The sequence below is a fragment of the Mirounga angustirostris genome, unplaced genomic scaffold, assembly GCF_029215605.1.
Source record: "Mirounga angustirostris isolate CCGP_5_RB_7025 unplaced genomic scaffold, mMirAng1.0.hap1 SCAF_3, whole genome shotgun sequence".
Taxonomy (NCBI): Eukaryota; Metazoa; Chordata; class Mammalia; order Carnivora; family Phocidae; genus Mirounga; species Mirounga angustirostris.
The window spans coordinates 184,168,283-184,186,005 of record NW_026991711.1 but is presented as its reverse complement, the minus strand read 5'-3'; the positions used below and the strand labels follow the sequence as shown (position 1 = coordinate 184,186,005).

The following is a 17,723-nucleotide window of genomic DNA, read 5'->3' as shown; positions in this document are numbered from 1 at the left end:
AAAGTCTTTTAAAAACCTGAAAACATTTCTGAACAATTAAATACGGTGTGTAATAATCCTAGAAATTCACAGTATTATAATTCAACAATAAGGGAAATTCAGAATTAACAGAAGGTCCTCAATTATCGTATCCCACTCCTCTCTCCCTGACAACTGTCAGAGATAGGTGGTTTATCTTTCGAATCATGCTTTGAATTAGGGCAAAGCACTTTATCTGTTTCATTATTTTGAAGACGGAAAACATTAAGTTGGGTTTTGTTGCTGTTTTGTTTTGTTTAAATTTTAAACTAACTCATTTACTTCTAGCTCTTGGTTAAGTTATAAGATACAGAAATAAAGATTGCACAGCAGAAGAAACCGAACACAGCAATTTCATCCTTGTAAAACTTTAAAACTTAACTATGAAAAAACAACTACAGAATGAATTATTTTCATGTAAATTTGCAATCACAAAGTAAGGCTTTAAAAATATCTTCTAAAGGGCACCTTGGTGGCTCAGTTGGTTAAGCATCTGACTCAGGTTTCTTCGGCTCAGGCCCTTATTTCAGGGTTGTGAGATCAAGCCCCAGCCCAGCTCTGCGCTCAGTGGGGTGTCTGCTTGAGATTCTCTCTCTCTCTCCCCTCCACCCACTCACACGTACTCTCTCTCTAAAATAAAATAAATCTATCTTTAAAAAATAATTAAAATAAAAATATCTTCTAAATTTCCAAAAGTGAAAATGTAGGAAAGTCATTATTCATTTAAAGCAGTACACATTGTTTTCCAATTCATCTGTATTATGAGAACAAGACTAGATTCACCATTTTCAGGGAAGTTTAATTTATGATGTGTATTTACATCCTACCTTGTTCCAAAATAACGTAAGAAGGAATTAACTTATTATTCTCTTAAATTTCACTACTCTTTCCTCTAACTTAGCAACTTAATCTTTCCTTATTTCCTAATACCTCCTTCCTTGTTCCAGCCAACCATTTACTTCTCCACCTCCCTTACAGTATCCTTTTAAAAAAGGAAAAGGCAAAGGAGTAATTTTCTAATGAGGAAATGTCAAACACTATTACAACAGTGTATGTATGTTTTGGATAAGAAATTTTGGAGCAAAGGGGCGCCTGGGTGGCTCAGTCGATAAGCGTCTGCCTTCGGCTCAGGTCATGATCCCAGGGTCCTGGGATTGAGCTCCGCATCGGGCTCCCTGCTCGGCGGGAAGCCTGCTTCTCCCTCTCCCACTCCCCCCACTTGTGTTCCTGCTCTCGCTATCTCTCTCTCTGTCAAATAAATAAAATCTTTAAAAAAAAAAAAAAAAAGAAAGAAATTTTGGAGCAAAGAATTATGCCCCTATATTTCTCAGACCATTAAATGAGGAAACCCCTGATTCATTTTTATTTATGTTGTACAGATGTAATCTCATGAGAACAGTATAGTGTATAGCTTATTCACTCACAGATCTCATGGTCCTATGGTATCACAGGATCTACTTATGCATAAAGAAGGCATTCATATTATTTAAATAAGTGATAATATTTTGAACTTACAAAACAAATACAACCAGAATGAACTCATAACCAAACTATGAAAAGACAGTTTTTCCCACTAAACAAGAACATTTAGTATAGGACTTCTTTAAGTGAGCTGACTCGGTGCATTTAAAATAGGACTCAATCTACACAACTGCAAGACACAATTTTGCCAGGCCACAATAATTATACAAATTACATAACTCCAAGGAAATTTTACATTTGTTCATGTTGCCTTCTCTAATTGCCCTTTTATTCCCATTTACTCAGGCAGATTAACCATACTCTCAATGCAAGGATATACACAGATTTTTCTCCTTTTAGCCTCCAAAAGCTTTACGTAGATATTACATGCTTATAAAATAATTCGGTTAAAAAAAGTAGTTAAATCCAAAGTGAAAATTGATAATCTCATACACTACGGTAGGATAAATTCACCAATTTGTATCAAATCAAGAACCTCATTCATACCTTTTGACCCAGTAGTACCCTTTAACAATCTATTCTAAAGGAATCTGAAACATAGCTAATTATGTACAAGACGTTCATTAAACAGGATTCATAACAGGAAAACATGAGGAATACCTCAATATCAAAGAGGAAGTGATTAAATAAATCACAGTAACACTGTAAACATTATGCATACTTATGGTTATGTTTTAAGTTTTTAGGATGAAAATTATACAGTATTCTCAGAACTACATAAAAAATCTCTGCAAAGAAAACAAACTAAATACCCCCAAATGTTAGCAGTTCTTGCATATAAATGATAGGATAGGATGATTTCTTTCTATTTATAATTTTCCATTCTCTCCAAGTTTTCCACAATGAATATGCATTATTCTATAATAGGAAAAAGAAACAGCAAGAAATAAGAAAGAGTCCAACTGACTAGTAGCAGTAGTCAAAAATTTTGGACTTTCAGTCCTGGCTGTATGGATGTGAATGTCTGTGCGGAAGAATTAGAGAAAGAAAATATGGGAAGGGGAGAACAATCTTCCTTTCTAAGGCTTTCCTCCAGTTTTTCTAAAAAACCTGGAAAGCCTTTCCTCCCAAATATACCCACCAGCATCAACACTTTATCTTCATTTTATTTCTCTAAATCAGGGTTTTCTCAATTTTGGCACTATTGGCATTTGGGGCCAGGAGGGGGCTGCTCTGTGCATTGTAGGATGTAGAGCGGCATCCCCAAAGTCTATCCACTGAATAAACAGTAGCATCCTCAAACCAGTAGAGACAATGAAAAATGTTTCCAGATGCTGCCAAATCTCCCCCAGGGAGCAAAATCCCTCTAGTTGAGAATCACTGCTCTAAATATGCCAAATGTTCATTACCAAGCAAAAGAAATTACTGGAATTCCTTTGGCTCTTTACTGAATATAAATCCTACCTAAGTTCAATCTTCTACAAAACACTCTACACATTCACCCCATATACAATAAAAAAAAAGTTGAATTTTCCCATAAAGTCATTATTTTCAGAAGAAGAGAAAATAGAAATTAAGTTTTTCTATGAAATGATAAATAACAAGATAAATATACAAGTTTAAAATTTGTCTAGTACATATTAAATTTAAATTAGAAAAGACTAAGGAAAGTATCCACAAAAAATAACCAAACATGGAACTATATTATGTCAAACATGCTTAAAACAAAATATAAGTTAATAAGGCAGAACAAAATTAATATTTATGAAGTACCTATATGGCATATTTAATCTCATTCAATTTCTACTTTCAATTGTATGGTAGACCAGATATTCTGAAAAGTCTCCTCTGCTAAAATATGAGAGATACTCTGTAAGTTACAAACCAAAACCAACAAAAAAATCCTGTTAACATATTGTTGAGCTTTCTAGAAAGTAAAGGAAATCTCTAATGATCCCCTCCCAAAAGGAAAAAAAAGACAAAAAAAAATTAAAAACTGAGCAGGAACCAGAAGAGTGACACATGTTATATCCAAAATTTAGTATTGCTCAGAAGGCAAATACCAACCAAAAATAGCAAAGACAAGATGAAAGAGCTGAGAACCTGAGATTAAACCTAAAGATCCTGGATGAGAAAAAAAGCTGCTTCAGGCTGTAGTACCCCTGGGTCCCACCAGAAGAATATGCAAATCCCCTCAGAAGGAATGCACTTTCAATCTATGCTACCAGGATTTGGAAAAATTAGGTTCAATAAATCATCACACAACAACAAAATGTGACACTGGGCTTGTCAGCAGAAACATCTTTAGACCCACCTCTCCCAAAGACTTTAGATATTGGAGTGATCAAATACAAAATAGAAAATATAGTACATAGGAAACATTGTAACAAATAAAAGGGCATAAAAATAAACAAGATATATGTAGTTATCACAATAACCATGCAGCTTTAGAAGTCAGAACTTTTAGAAATGAAAAACTATAAATGTGGAAATTAAACACTCAACAAAGCAGGTAAAGAGCAGATTAGACACACCAAAAAAGAAAATTGGTGAATTAGTAGAAAAAAATCCAGAAAGCAGCACAGACTAAGGAGACAGAAAAGACAAAAGGAAGAAAAAAGGATATTAGAAGGTCTAACATATCTAATCAACAGTCTTCAAAGATTTATTATTTTGAGAGAAAGAGAGTGGGAGTGGGGAGTGGGTAAGGGCAGAGGGAGAGAGACAATCTCCAGCAGACTCCCCACTGAGGGCTGGATCTCACTACCCTGAGATCATGACCTGAGCTGAAAACCAAGAGTCTGACACTTAACCTGACTGAGCCACCCAGGTGCCCTCTAATCAACACTCTTACTTTTCAGAGTGCAAATGAAAAAAAATGAAGAGAGGTGATATTTGAAGAGATCATGGCTGAGATTTTTTGGATCCAGTGAAAGGCATGCATCTACAGATAAGGAATTACAGCTTATCAAAAACAAGATAAATAAAATCCACACTTAGAAACATTTTGTTCAAACTTCAAAAACAGAACAATCTTAAAAGCAGTCAGAAAGAAAAGACCAAGAAAACAAAATTTGACTAAAAGCAGACTTCTCAATGGAAACCAAAAGATAACACAAAATTATCTTTAAGTAGTAAGAAAAAATAACAGTTGTGAACCCAGCAAAACTATCTCTGAAAGTATAAGATCAAAATAATATTTTCAGATAAACAAAAACCAAGAGTTTACCCCAGGAGATCCTCACTAAAGAAATACAGATTGTAGAAGAAGAATGACCCCAGGAAGGTCCTGAAATGCAAAGAGGTAAGGAAAGAAACTGGTAAACATGTTTAGGTAAATTTAAACAAACATCATCTAATTTTAAAATGTCCAATTTGTGAGGAAGAACGGGGATTAATTTAACATCTCATCAACAGTAGCCCTTAAGTGAGGGTACTTTGTATTTTTAAAGACCTTGTGTTATTAAGATTAAAATACTGATTAACTCTAGAATGTCAATATGGAGAATAAAATTTCAATGATGACCATAAAAGTACATGGAATTTACAGCTTCCAAACGAGTATAAAGGGAAAAATCAAATAAAAACAAAAAACTGTCATTTTTTGAAATAAAATTAAACACACAATTTCCATATGACCTAGCAATCCCACTCTTAGTTTTTACCCAAGTGAAATGAAAACTTATGTTCACCCAAAAATTTGTATATAAATATTTGCAGCAGCTCTATTCATATGAATCAAAAACTAGAAACCCAACTGTCCTTCAAATGGGAAATGGATAAATTCACAAACAATGGAATACTAACTACTCAGCACTAAGAAGAAATGAACTACTGGAATATGCAACTAACTTGGATTAATCTTGAAGGTACTATGCTGAGTGAAGAAGGCAATCTGAAAAGGTTACATACTTAAGATAGAATTTCCATGACATTCTCAGAAAGAAAAACTACAGTGTTGAGAGAACTAAAGGTAGTTGGCAGGAGTTAGGAACAGATAAGGGTTAATTTAAGAAGAGTCTTCAGGGGTGGTGGAACAGTTCCATGTTCTGATTGTGGTGGCAGTTACACGAATCCATACACGTTAAGACTCATACAACTGTATACCAAAAAAGTTAATACTGATGTAGGTTAACTTAAAAAATAAAACACTATAGTCTTGATTCTATGTTACTAGTCACAGTAACCACAATTTTCACACTAACTAAAATAAATATCTTCTCATTAGTGGATCTACCTTCTCCTCTACCTACCAAGTTTGGTCAATTAACTGAATGAAATCTAATCAAAACTGAATTATTTATCTAGTTCTTTCAAAGGTGTATTCGTGGAAGCTGGTGCCACTTCCCTTTTTTTGCTAAGTCTAGTCTAGCTGTCATGTGAATTCAATGTTTATAGAACATTTCACTGTAATGACATTAGTCGTAACTATTGGATGAAAGTGTTGGACAAGTAAGCCACATCATTTTCATAGTGCCAATATTGAAGTACCACCCATTCCAGATCCTAAAATACACATTTTAAGTCTCCAATTTAGTGCAAAAAAAAAAATAAATAAAAATAAATAATGACTCATTTAATAACAACAGTATTGATATTTTGAAAGCATGTTTGCCAGTTAATTGGTTTCAAGAAGTTCCAAAGTCACCTACTGGCAGAGCCCAGTATGTTTTCACAGTATAATTAAGTCATATGCAGATCCCCAGGCACTTTAGTTTTAAGGACCACCACCCAGGTATGACTATAACCAGATGGTGTGACTCATTCCATATGTCCACCAGTATGCTGCTCTTAACTATGCCTCAAACAATCTTGCAACTAGCCATTTGTTCAACTCAAAAAACGATGTGTGCTAGGTGAATAAGAAAGCTTGTTTAGTTTTATTCATTGTTTTTCTCCTGCTGGGAGAGAAGCTGGTTAAAATATTTTAATAGACTGTGGAAATTTATGTGGTTGCTAATCTTGACATGAAGTAATAAAGTTAATTTGACATTTAGATCTATCCCAATCCTAGTTATTTAGTAAAAAATTACATATAAATAATGTTTAATTCAGAAAAATTACACACTTAAAATCTATAACAGATGGAAGATGCCTTTAACAGGACATCAAGATTTTAGAAACTATTGATGCCAAGGCACTATATGTACTGGATAATCCAAAATATTAGTCTATCCAGAACCCAACTTTAAAACACTGAAAACAGGGGCGCCTGGGTGGCTCAGTCGTTAAGCGTCTGCCTTCGGCTCAGGTCATGATCCCAGGGTCCTGGGATCGAGCCCCGCATCGGGCTCCCTGCTCCACGGGAAGCCTGCTTCTTCTCCCTCTCCCACTCCCGCTGCTTCTGTTCCCTCTCTCGCTGTGTCTCCCTCTGTCAAATAAATAAATAAAATCTTAAAAAAATAAAATAAAATAAAATACTGAAAACACACACACACACGATGTAAACTACATCTGTTATTTTTGTGGGGTTTTTTTTGGTTTGTTTTTCTGAAAGTCACAAATACTACACTGTAAAGTCCTTGTAACACTTAGGGGAAACATCTAAAAAATAATATACTCAAATAACAATTTAAACCTAATTAAGATATTCCAGTTAAATGTGCCCCCCCCCACACAAACTAGGGGGTGCCTGGGTAGCTCAGTCAGTTAAGCTTCCAACTCTTGATTTTGGCCAGGTTATGATCTCAGGGTCATGAGACTGAGCGCCCCCTCGCCCCATCAAGCTCCAGTCTCCACACTGGGTGGGGAGCCTGCTTAAGATTCCCTCTCTCCCTCTTCCTGTCCCTCTCTCTTTGCCTCTCCCTCTCCACCCATCCTGCTCATGCTCACTCTCTCTCAAAAAAAAAAAAAAAAAAAAAAAAGGGGGGCAGACAAAACCCAAGAATGTCTTCACAAACCTCTCCAAACCTCACTGAAATGAAAGCAAAGGAATAAAAAGGCATTAATCCACAGAGACAGAGAGGCAGAGAATAAGGGAGGAGGCCAAAAGCATACTATAGTTCTCTAATAAAATTTGGAAGATAAAAAGTGAATATACCAGCAGTAACTGACTTTGCAGAGTAAAGAAAAGCAAAACAGAAGCTCCTTCAGAGAGAAGCCAACTAGAAGCTGATTCCCACTACAGAACCTCTGAAAGATTCACGAAAGAAATTAGAGGCAGGTTAGGGGGATTTACATAGGGTCAAAAATAAACTCCCAGTTCCCCTACAACCAAAGACTACTCCTACCAGGCCCAAGGCAGAAGTCTGAATGAAAACTTAATCTGCAGAGATTATCCAAATAGACTCTGGACTCAGGCATAGCGAAGGACTGTTATTAGGTATCCCTAAATCTAGTCTAGCAGTCATGTGAATTCAATGTTTATAAAACATTTTACTGTAATGACATTAGTCATAACTATCGGATGAAAGTGTTTGACAAGTAAACCACATCAAGGAATTAACTGAGACTCTACCTACTGAACGACAGATTATGTGCCCCTAGTCTCCTCCCTCAGGATCCTAGAAAAATGGCAGCCAGGCTTTTTTAGTCAACAAGAAAGAATACTGGAGAAAATATCTCTGAACTAAAAAAAAAACATGACTTCCAAACCAATGAGTCCAAAAGAATGGCTACAATACTCCCAAAGAGGGAGGGGGAAAATGGGGCACAAAGAATCAGTAATAAGAATAGCATCAGGGGGTGCTGGGTGGCTCAGTCATTTAAGGGTCTGATTCTTGGTTCCGGCCTACGTCGTGATCCCAGGGTCCTGGGATGGAGCCCCAATTCAGGCTTTGCACTCAGCGTGGAGTCCACTTGGGATTCTCTCCCTCTGCCCCTGACCCCCACAATGCTCTCGCACTCTCTCTCTCAAATAAATAAATCCTTAAAAAAAAAAAAAGCAGCATCAGACTTCCCAACATCAATACTGAGGATGTGAACATAATTAAGCACTGCCTTAAAACCTCAAGGATAAAGTATTTCCACTTTATGAATGGGGACGACTATCAATTTAAAAATGAGGGCAGAATGAGACATTTATAGCCATACATCCCTCAAAACGATCTCCCACTGGCCTTTAATCAGGAGGTTAAGGGAGATGTGGGGTCCTGGAAAGAGAGTGCCCAACACAGGTTAGGCATGAAAAGAATTTCAGTCCCAGGATGACCACTGCATAGCAGGTCTAGAGAGCAGCATTTCTAGACTAGAAGATGACAAAAGTACCCAGAAAAGATTTATCAATTTAAAACAAAAATAAAAAGGTACCTGATGTGTTTGATCATATTGAAAGAAGTTTTATGCCTCAGAGAGACTATCTGGGGATATATTAATGATACATATATGAAAAAGCAAATGAAGAGAACTATACAAGTACAAACTTCAGGGGGAAAAAGCTTGTACAAGTAAGAAATAACAATAGTAATTTACTGTACTACTAAGCTGAGAACAATATATATATACTTGCAATAAGGAAAACACTAGTGATTTAACCAACAACTGTGATAACATTATACAGAAGAGGTAGAGACAGTAGGTGGAAAAGGAGAAAGAAGTGTTAAGAGGACCAAATCCTATCTTCCTCCCTGTACGGAAGTCAATATATAAAGCCAAAAGTGAAAAATTTTTTAAAATAGCTCTAAGTGTGTTAGCTAGAAATACTACGGTAAACATAGAAGAAGGGCATACACAAGAGTTGACAGTCACTATCTAAGGCAATCAGAAATGGAGGAAGGGAACAGGTGACTACTGTTGTTCATTTAAAGCCTTTGCTTTTTTAAATTATATGCATGTATTCTTTTGACAAAAATTAAAACTGAATTAAAAATTAAGCATAAACAAGAATGGATATAAACAGCTCTTGCTCTTCAAAACTAAATTTAGCTGACATACACTTACAGATTGTTATCTTTGATGAAAAAGTTTGAGGAATTTTTCTAAAATTTCTAAAGTGGCAAGTCTCTTTACTAGACACCAGAGATCTTTTTGTAGAAGTACCTACTGAACACAACTGTTCCAAATTAGAGCCACCAAGATTCAATGAGTAAGAGATAAAGCTCTGGGGTGCCTGGGTGGCTCAGTTGGTTAAGCGACTGCCTTCGGCTCAGGTCATGATCCTGGAGTCCCAGGATCGAGTCCCGCATCGGGCTCCCTGCTTGGCAGGGAGTCTGCTTCTCCCTCTGACCCTCCCCTGTCTCATGCTCTCTCTCTCTATCTCATTCTCTCTCTCAAATAAATAAATAAAATCTTTAAAAAAAAAAAAAGAGAGATAAAGCTCTGAAGACAAAAAATAGTTTTCACATCTTCCCATATTATTAGTTCCACTGATTTTAATTCTCCCCATCAAAGAGCTTGCACAGTCTAACAAAAAATGGGGGAAGAACAAGAATTTTTAGAATCTTGACAATGACAGGAAAAATTCTTCTCTTCCTTTTGTAAACATACATGTTTCTCTGTAACTTCCATACACTTGTCTCCTATCTCCCCCTAGAGAATATATCTATTACCTCTTCCACATATAGCCCTTAAAATTACCCAGAGGTAGTGACCATATGTACAGCTCTCCACATCCACTAGTCTTCTTCAAGCTAACAACATTTCTGGCTCCTGCAAATGTTCTTCTCATACATAGTTTTAAGTCTGCTTATCATCCTGATAAAATTCCTTAGAGTATGCTGCAGTTAATATACCTCTTAAAAGAAGCAACCAGAATAAAGGCAAGGTGTAATTATGACTTTCCTCCCTCTAAAACAGCATGGTACCAATCAAAAAGAGACCACATCTTACTCAGGAGTCTTTGAAAAAAATATGTTCTAACTTAAAAAAAAAAACCCTATCATTCCTCATATTTCGAAGAATTCAAACAAGTCCCCCATCCTTACTGTAACATAAGTTGATGAATTTCATTCTTATCACACCCAATCAGGGGTCTTTAAGGCAAAGAGCTCTCATGTGTGGGCCTACAAAGGATGTCACAAGGAACCTGCTACTAATTAAGTACCCAAAGTTATGAATGATTTCCCCTTTTTTTAATATACATTAGAGGAATCCATGACGGGTATTCCTAACCAATTATCACTCTGACTATATGAAGTGGGAAATGCAGGGGCACCTGGGTGGCTCAGTTGGTTAAGTGACTGCCTTTGGCTCAGGTCATGATCCTGGAGTTCCAGGATTGAGTCCGCATCTGGCTCCCTGCTCAGCGGGGAGTCTGCTTTTCCCTCTGACCCTCCCCCTTCTCACACTCACTCTCCCTCTCTCATTCTCTCACTCAAATTAAAAAAAAAAAATCAAGTGGGAAATGCATTAATCAGTCAGGGGGAAAATGGGAAGGATAACACCACCTAGTCCTGAATATCTCCATAGGAATTTCTCAAGAATGTGAGCATTATGCATGTTGTATAGAAAGGAGTGAAAATATGATGTCACCATACCACACATGCTTAAAAGTTTTCCCAGGACAAGAAGATGTTCATAGCACTACAGAAGAGTCCCTCTTAATCAATTTGCGAGATGAATCCATTTTCTCCTCCCTTCTGAAAAACCTACAGGAAATCCCTACTGCACAACAAACATTCATAGCTAGGAAGCCACTCTCCTGCTCCTTCCAACTGAGTTTTATGTTTATCAAGAGTTGTTTAATATAATAACTTGGTAATACAGTTGGCATAGTATTTGGTAAATATACAGCTGAAGTGAATATTTTGTAAAATACTGACACAAGTGAGAACTGTTTCCATAAAAACGAAGTATTTTAGAGACAACTAAATTCAATTACCATGAAAAGCTGTTACTTAACTGCAGAAAAGAATTGTGAAAGACTGAAAGATCTAGAACAATCCAGCACTCAACTTACTTTTTTTTTTTTAAGATTTTATTCATGTTTGACAGAGAGAGACACAGTGAGAGAGGGAACACAAGCAGGAGGAGGGGGAGAGGGAGAAGCAGGCTTCCTGCGGAGCAGGGAGCCCGACGCAGGGTTCGATCCCAGGACCCTGGGATCATGACCTGAGCTGAAGGCAGATGCTTAAAGACTGAGCCACCCAGGCGCCCCGCACTCATCTTACTTTTAAAAAGTAACTTAAAATTCTAAACACTGTAAACACAATGTGAGTCTGGGTTATACCAAAGGGACAAAGATCTAATCAGTGGAACCACATTCAAAGAAAAGTACTAGGTATTACATTAAAACATTGGCAAATTAACAATTATGTTAAAATAAAAACATACAATGTATATAAAAACATACATATATATGCATACATACATAATTGACTTTTAAAATAAATCTGATCACTATCTTATTTTTTATTATTATGTTATGTTAATCACCATACATTACATCATTAGTTTTTGATGTAGTGTTCCATGATTCATTGTTTGCGTGTAACACCCAGTGCTCCATGCAGAACGTGCCCTCCTCAATACCCATCACCAGGCTAACCCATCCCCCCACCCCCCTCCCATCTAGAACCCTCAGTTTAAATCTGATCACTATCAATCCTACACACACAGGGTGAGAGGTTTTAATTACAATTCAAAGAAAATAGCAAGAGAACTCATTCATGGCAGTATAGATGGGCCAAATTCAAAAACAGTCAGCGTCAAAATCCCATCACACTCACAATATACAACAGCAATTTCTGAATAAAATTCAAAGAAAACACAAAGTCAAGTTATTTAAATTTTTTAAAAAGCATCGCTATAAAGCAAAAATGCACGTACATCCATAAACTATCTGTCCTGCTTTTAAAAATCCAATGAAGTTTAAAATCTACTATTTAAATCCCCAAAATACAGAATTCACAATAATTTACAATATTCATGGGAAACCTTTATACCTTTGTTAGTTGGTAGAATCATCATTAGTTCTGGATCTCAACATCAACCAGGGTTATCACAACAAAGCATTAAGAATGTATGCTAAGGGGCGCCTGGGTGGCTCAGTCGTTAAGCGTCTGCCTTCGGCTCAGGTCATGAGCCCAGGGTCCTGGGATGGAGCCCCGCATCGGGCTCCCTGCTCGGCGGGAAGCCTGCTTCTCCCTCTCCCACTCCCCCTGCTTGTGTTCCCTCTCTCGCTGTGTCTCTCTCTGTCAAATAAATAAATAAAATCTTAAAAAAAAAAAAAAAAGAATGTATGCTAATTTTACAATTTAAAGCTGGGGGGCGGGGGAGAAATAAGAGCACCTTCCTCATAAGATTTTTATTAGAATCACACCTGACACACAGCTACCACTCAATAAATGTGACTAATAGTTATTATTGTATTTTCCATTTCAACAAATACTTTGTTATATCCCCAACACATGTACTAGTGCCAGGAAGTTCATGTTTGCTTTTAAAAAAATTCTGTCCTTCATAATGGGGAAGCATCAGATAATTTTCCCACTTATACTAAATTGAAATTGTACTACATTTTCAAAATACCTCATCAAATACAGCCACATTAGAGTACTAAAAAAATGAAAAAGGAATTTAAGACATAAATCACTGCCCACTGTAACCTCATGAGATCCTGAATATTACAGAGCTCCAAAAGAGTATTTGATTCCAATCCACTCTAATGCTAATGAATGTATAAAAACAGATTAAATGCCTTTTCATCTAACTTTAAAGTCAAAATTCTTGCAATATTCACTACAAAAGTCAAAATGCACACAATAACGTGTAAGTTAAAATCAGGCTATATTTATACACCCATGAAATTCCCACTTCAAATCCCCTGACCACATAAAATAGCTGGTATTGAGACAGTGTTTCTTAAATGTTATTTTTTATCTAAACCCTCTCTGAAAAACTTGTGAATCACTTTTTAAAGATGAACAATTCTTATTTACGGATTATACTAATGTTAAATAATTTGGTTTAAAACTAGTCTTTAAATCAACTAAAGTTCTTTGGCATGAAGGCAATGTTTTGTTGTTGGCTATCCATTCATAATTTTAAGTATTTCGGCAGCTAGAACCAGAACGAAAGTGACAAATCAATCTGTTACAATACCCCCATTCTACCTCAGTAATAAATAGTATAACTGCACCCAATTTAAAGTTTTGCAATATGAATTCAGTTACATACTCTGAATGAGCATCAAACAAGCATATGACAGTCGTCGGGAAGAAGATTCCGAGTCTACTAAAATAAACAGTAAGATGCTTGTTCAATTTGTTTAAACAAAGATACTCTAAATTAATGATAAAAGGTATGTGACTAACCTCTAAAATTTAGAATTCGTGACAGTAGATACTGTTTGTTTATTTCTAGGCAATCAAGTTTTCCTGATGGTAGCTAGAGGCCTTATACTTTGAAAATCCACTGCTTAGCCTCATCCTTTCATATAGTATATGTTCAGTAACTACTCAAATTGTACCATCTAATCCTCATACCAACCTTAAGCTATGCATTATCTTAATACAAAAGAAACTGAGGCTGAAAAGATGGATCCAGGTCAACTGGCACATGGTGACCTGGCTTAATACCTTGCCCTAGTCACAAAGCTAGTGGCAGTGGCAGAATCTGATTTCAAAATTATATTTTTCCATGTATACCATCTCATCTAAATAGCAAACATATAATAATTATAAACTCAATAGTTACTTAATTCTTCTCAAATTATATTCCTTTATTACTGCTTTTCAAGGACAGAAATCCTTAGGAGCTTCAATAGGTCCCTTCAATATTTTTGCAATAGACATTTGATCCAGCATTTATTCCTTCCTTCTCAAGAATCCCAGATTTCTGATTTGAGACTCTATTTGGGGATCTTTGTTGTTCTAATGAAGTCACTGTAGAATAGGAGTCCAATCAGGGCACTATTCAAGGTAGCTATATGACCTGAGTGAATTGCAGAACTTCTGGAAAAGTTGGGACATGATATAAAATAAGGCAATATGCAGCCCCAGGAGCTGGAAGCAGCCATCTTTGGATGAGAGAAATCTAGGCAACATCATTAAGCCAAGGGAAAAAGTCTTACTTAAAAACAGAAAAATCCAAACTCATAGACTTTTGTAAAGGTGCTTCTCGTTTCAATGTTCTTTCACATACTGTTCCCTAGTCATGGAATATCCTTTCCCCCTTGTTAATACCTTCCATCTACTGGGCAGCTATTATGTACCAGGCATCAGGTGAGACGTTAAACACATGCTATCTCTAATACTGAAAACTAATCTACATCCAAAATCTACAAGGTAAACCTTATCCTCACTATTCATGGATGAGAAAATTCAAACTCAAGGAGACTGAGTGACATTCTCAATACCACACAGCTAATAAGCAGACCAAGGATTTAGGACCAGGTTTATCTAGCTCACAAGTACTTGTTCTTTCAACAACATGAAGCAGTCAGCCACATGGATCTTGTCTTTAAAGGTCTTTGCTCAGGCATCAGATCTTCTGTGAAGCTTTCTCTACCCATTTACATATTTCAGGGATAGCTCATTTAGAGAAAGGAAATATTACAACGTGTCATCACTGTTTACATATTTAAAATGCAGGCTCCTTAAAGACAGGAGGATCCAAGGAACACCAGTACCTCCCACAATGTATGACATAGGCCAGTCAAGCAATAAACATTTGTAAAATCATCAGTGAATGGAGATATGAAGCCCTATCTATTACAGATTAAATTATTTAAAATAAACAATTGTCATTATACTGAGATATCCTCTTATATACAATGTTTCAGAAATGTGGGTTTTAGGAAGAAAAGTGTAAATATTTCTTGATCTCATACATTTGCTGCATAGACTAAATGTTACCCTGCGAGATGTAAGAACCACAGAGAAATGTCAGAAATTCAAAACAGTAACTATATACATTTTTTCCAAACCAAGTATTTCATATGTACCAAAGGATCTTGTGTTTAGTAAACAAAGGACATATTTACTATGCACATAATAGAAATCAAATACACGTAAAACACTGGACTGTTGGCTTCGTTCTAGAACCAAAGTTGCCTAATCCATGTCACTTTATCTGTAAGTGAAAAGGATGAACCAAACTATCTCCTAGATTCCACCCAGCTCTATGATTCCGCTGTAATTCAATAATATCACTAATTGTCAACTTCTCAGAGTGCTTCCCTAACTACAATCTAAAAGTAACCTCTCAAACAAGGTCTCTGCTATCATACTATTTTAGTGCATACTTATCCCAGACATTTTTCTCATTTAATTACTTACGTATTATTATCTCCCCTAGTAGAATGTAAGCACCAAAAGAACAGGGATTTTACTGTATTCATCAGCACATCCCAAGGCTTCACAAAGAACACAGTAGACACCCGGTATATGTCTGTTGAGGAAATAACATTCAAAGACTAATAATGCCTTGTTGCCCAACATGAAGAAAAAAAAGCAAATCGTGCACTGCTGGGCATGTCCTGCATTTTCCAAATATTTTCTAATGTATTATGGTACTTTGCCTCAGTATTAATCTTACAAAGGTTTTTTCTTGGCGGGGGGGGAGGGGTGCCCAAATTACTTTATATGAAGGAATGCTACAAATGAAGAACCTAAGTATATGTTTTGGTGTAACAAAGGTTTTAAGTGACAGTTACTTTAAATACAAGATAATTAGTACATAAAAGCAACTTATCAGTTCCAAAATCATCCGCAAACTTTCCAAAGACAATTTCAGAGAAACAGAGTAACAAGAATCTTATCCAAATAATAGCTTAATGAAGCAAATAAGAATACAATCCAACCCAGTAAGTCAAGACGGTAGTCTCCATTTTTCTGAAGCAATGCTGTCTTCCCATCTCTCCCAATTTCTGTTTACAGCCTGATACCGATACTGATAAGAGAAGTCTTACAGACACCACCACAAGTACAATGACACAGCTTCTGGTCAGTATCCTGTTTCCATTAAAACTTTCCCCAAACTCAAGACTCTCTTTGGACCATAAAGCTAAAACCCTACCACCTCACATCTGCTGCTCTTCCTCTCTCGCAATTAAGCCTCTCCAACTTTTCCCTTGGGATTCAAATCTCTGCCATCAAGACATTTTAATCCCGCTACTATTCCTCAGTGCCTGCTTTCTCCCAGGGACCTCGGTACTCTCCACCCGAGGGACAAAAAGCCCAGGCTGCGCATCCTTGCTCTTCCCCACCCCAGCTTCTCCCCCAGCCCCTCTCCGGGCGCCCGGCAGGTGCCTCGTTGGGGACCTCCGCGCCCCGGCCGCCGAGAGGCGGGGCACACAAAAGACCCGCGCGGCCCTCCCCAGCCTCCTCCGGTCTCTCCCCTACAGCCCCAGCGGGTCAGCGCCCTGGAGAGCGGAGGCCCGAGGGAGGCGGCGCCGGCTCCGCGGGACGCGCGATGCTCGCCCCGGGCGCCCCTTCCCGACCCCACCTTCGCCCACGCCCCACCCACGAAGGCTGCCCCGGGTCGGGACCCTCGCGCGGAGAAGCCGAAAGCGCATCCCCAGCCGGAGGCAGGGGCCGAGCGCATCCCACCCACCGGCCGCCGCCGCTCCCCCCGCCCCCCGCGCCCCAACGGCCGCCCCGGCCCGAGCGGGCGCCCCCGCGGGCCTCCCGCGCCGCCCGGCGCCCCCGCCCCGCCGCGCCGCCCGCTCCCCCGCCCCCCAACCCGGGGGAAGGGCCCACGCCCGGCCGCCCGCCCGGCACTCACAGGCTGCCGGAGCAGGAGGTACAGACGAAGGAGCCGACCGTCATGTTCACGTAGGTGGGGCCGCGCTGGTCGCAGTCGAAGCACTTTCGGTTGTGCGGGAGACCGGTCATGTCCCGCAGCATCTTCAGGTGCTTCTCCTCCTGCTTCCGCTTCGCGCTGGCCGCCATGGCCGCGGCGCCGAGGGAGGAGGCCGGCAGGGCCGGGAGCGGGAGCCGGGCGGCGCTGCGCCGGGGCCCCGCGGTCCCTCGGGCCGCCCTGGCCGCGGCCGCCGCCCTCCGTCAGCGCGCGCCGCCCGCGCCGGACCTGGCCGCCTCGGCTCGACTCGACTGCGCTGGGCGCGGTGCGGACGCTGCGGAGCGCGGGCTGGCGGGTCACACCAACCGGCCCGGCCGGGACAACCGCCGCCGCCGCCGCCGCCGCCGCCGCCACCTTCCCGACTTCTCCGGAGGGGAAAAGAAGAGGAAGGGGGACGGCAAGAGGAGGCCCGCCCTGGGCGGCCGGAGGCCAAGTGTCGGCCGGCGCCCTCTGCTGGCCAGGAGGAGTTAGTTACTGCGGCCGCGCTGAGGCCTGAATTGGGGCGGGGGCAAAGTAGCAAAGATACAAAGGTGCTGGTGATGATAGACAGTATTTATTAGAGAGCTTATATGTGCTAAGCGCATTACCTGACTTAACTTCCTCCC

At 39.1% G+C, this 17,723-nt stretch overlaps 1 protein-coding gene across 34 annotated transcripts in view; it reads right to left on the bottom strand.

The window, feature by feature from the left end:
* Nucleotides 1–17,348, bottom strand: part of AGFG1 (ArfGAP with FG repeats 1) — a 108,106-nt gene extending 90,758 nt beyond the window's left edge. For 33 of the 34 annotated variants that reach the window (XR_010410316.1, XR_010410326.1, XR_010410324.1 and 30 more), the window contains exon 1: nt 17,044–17,348. Coding sequence is in view for 17 of the 34 variants with exons in the window: in XM_064587159.1 (XP_064443229.1) it covers nt 17,044–17,210 (167 nt within the window). In the remaining 17 variants the exon portion in view is untranslated. The remainder of the gene's footprint in view (nt 1–17,043) is intronic. The other variant, XR_010410332.1, reaches the window with a different exon arrangement.
* Between the last annotated feature and the right edge of the window lie 375 nt (nt 17,349–17,723).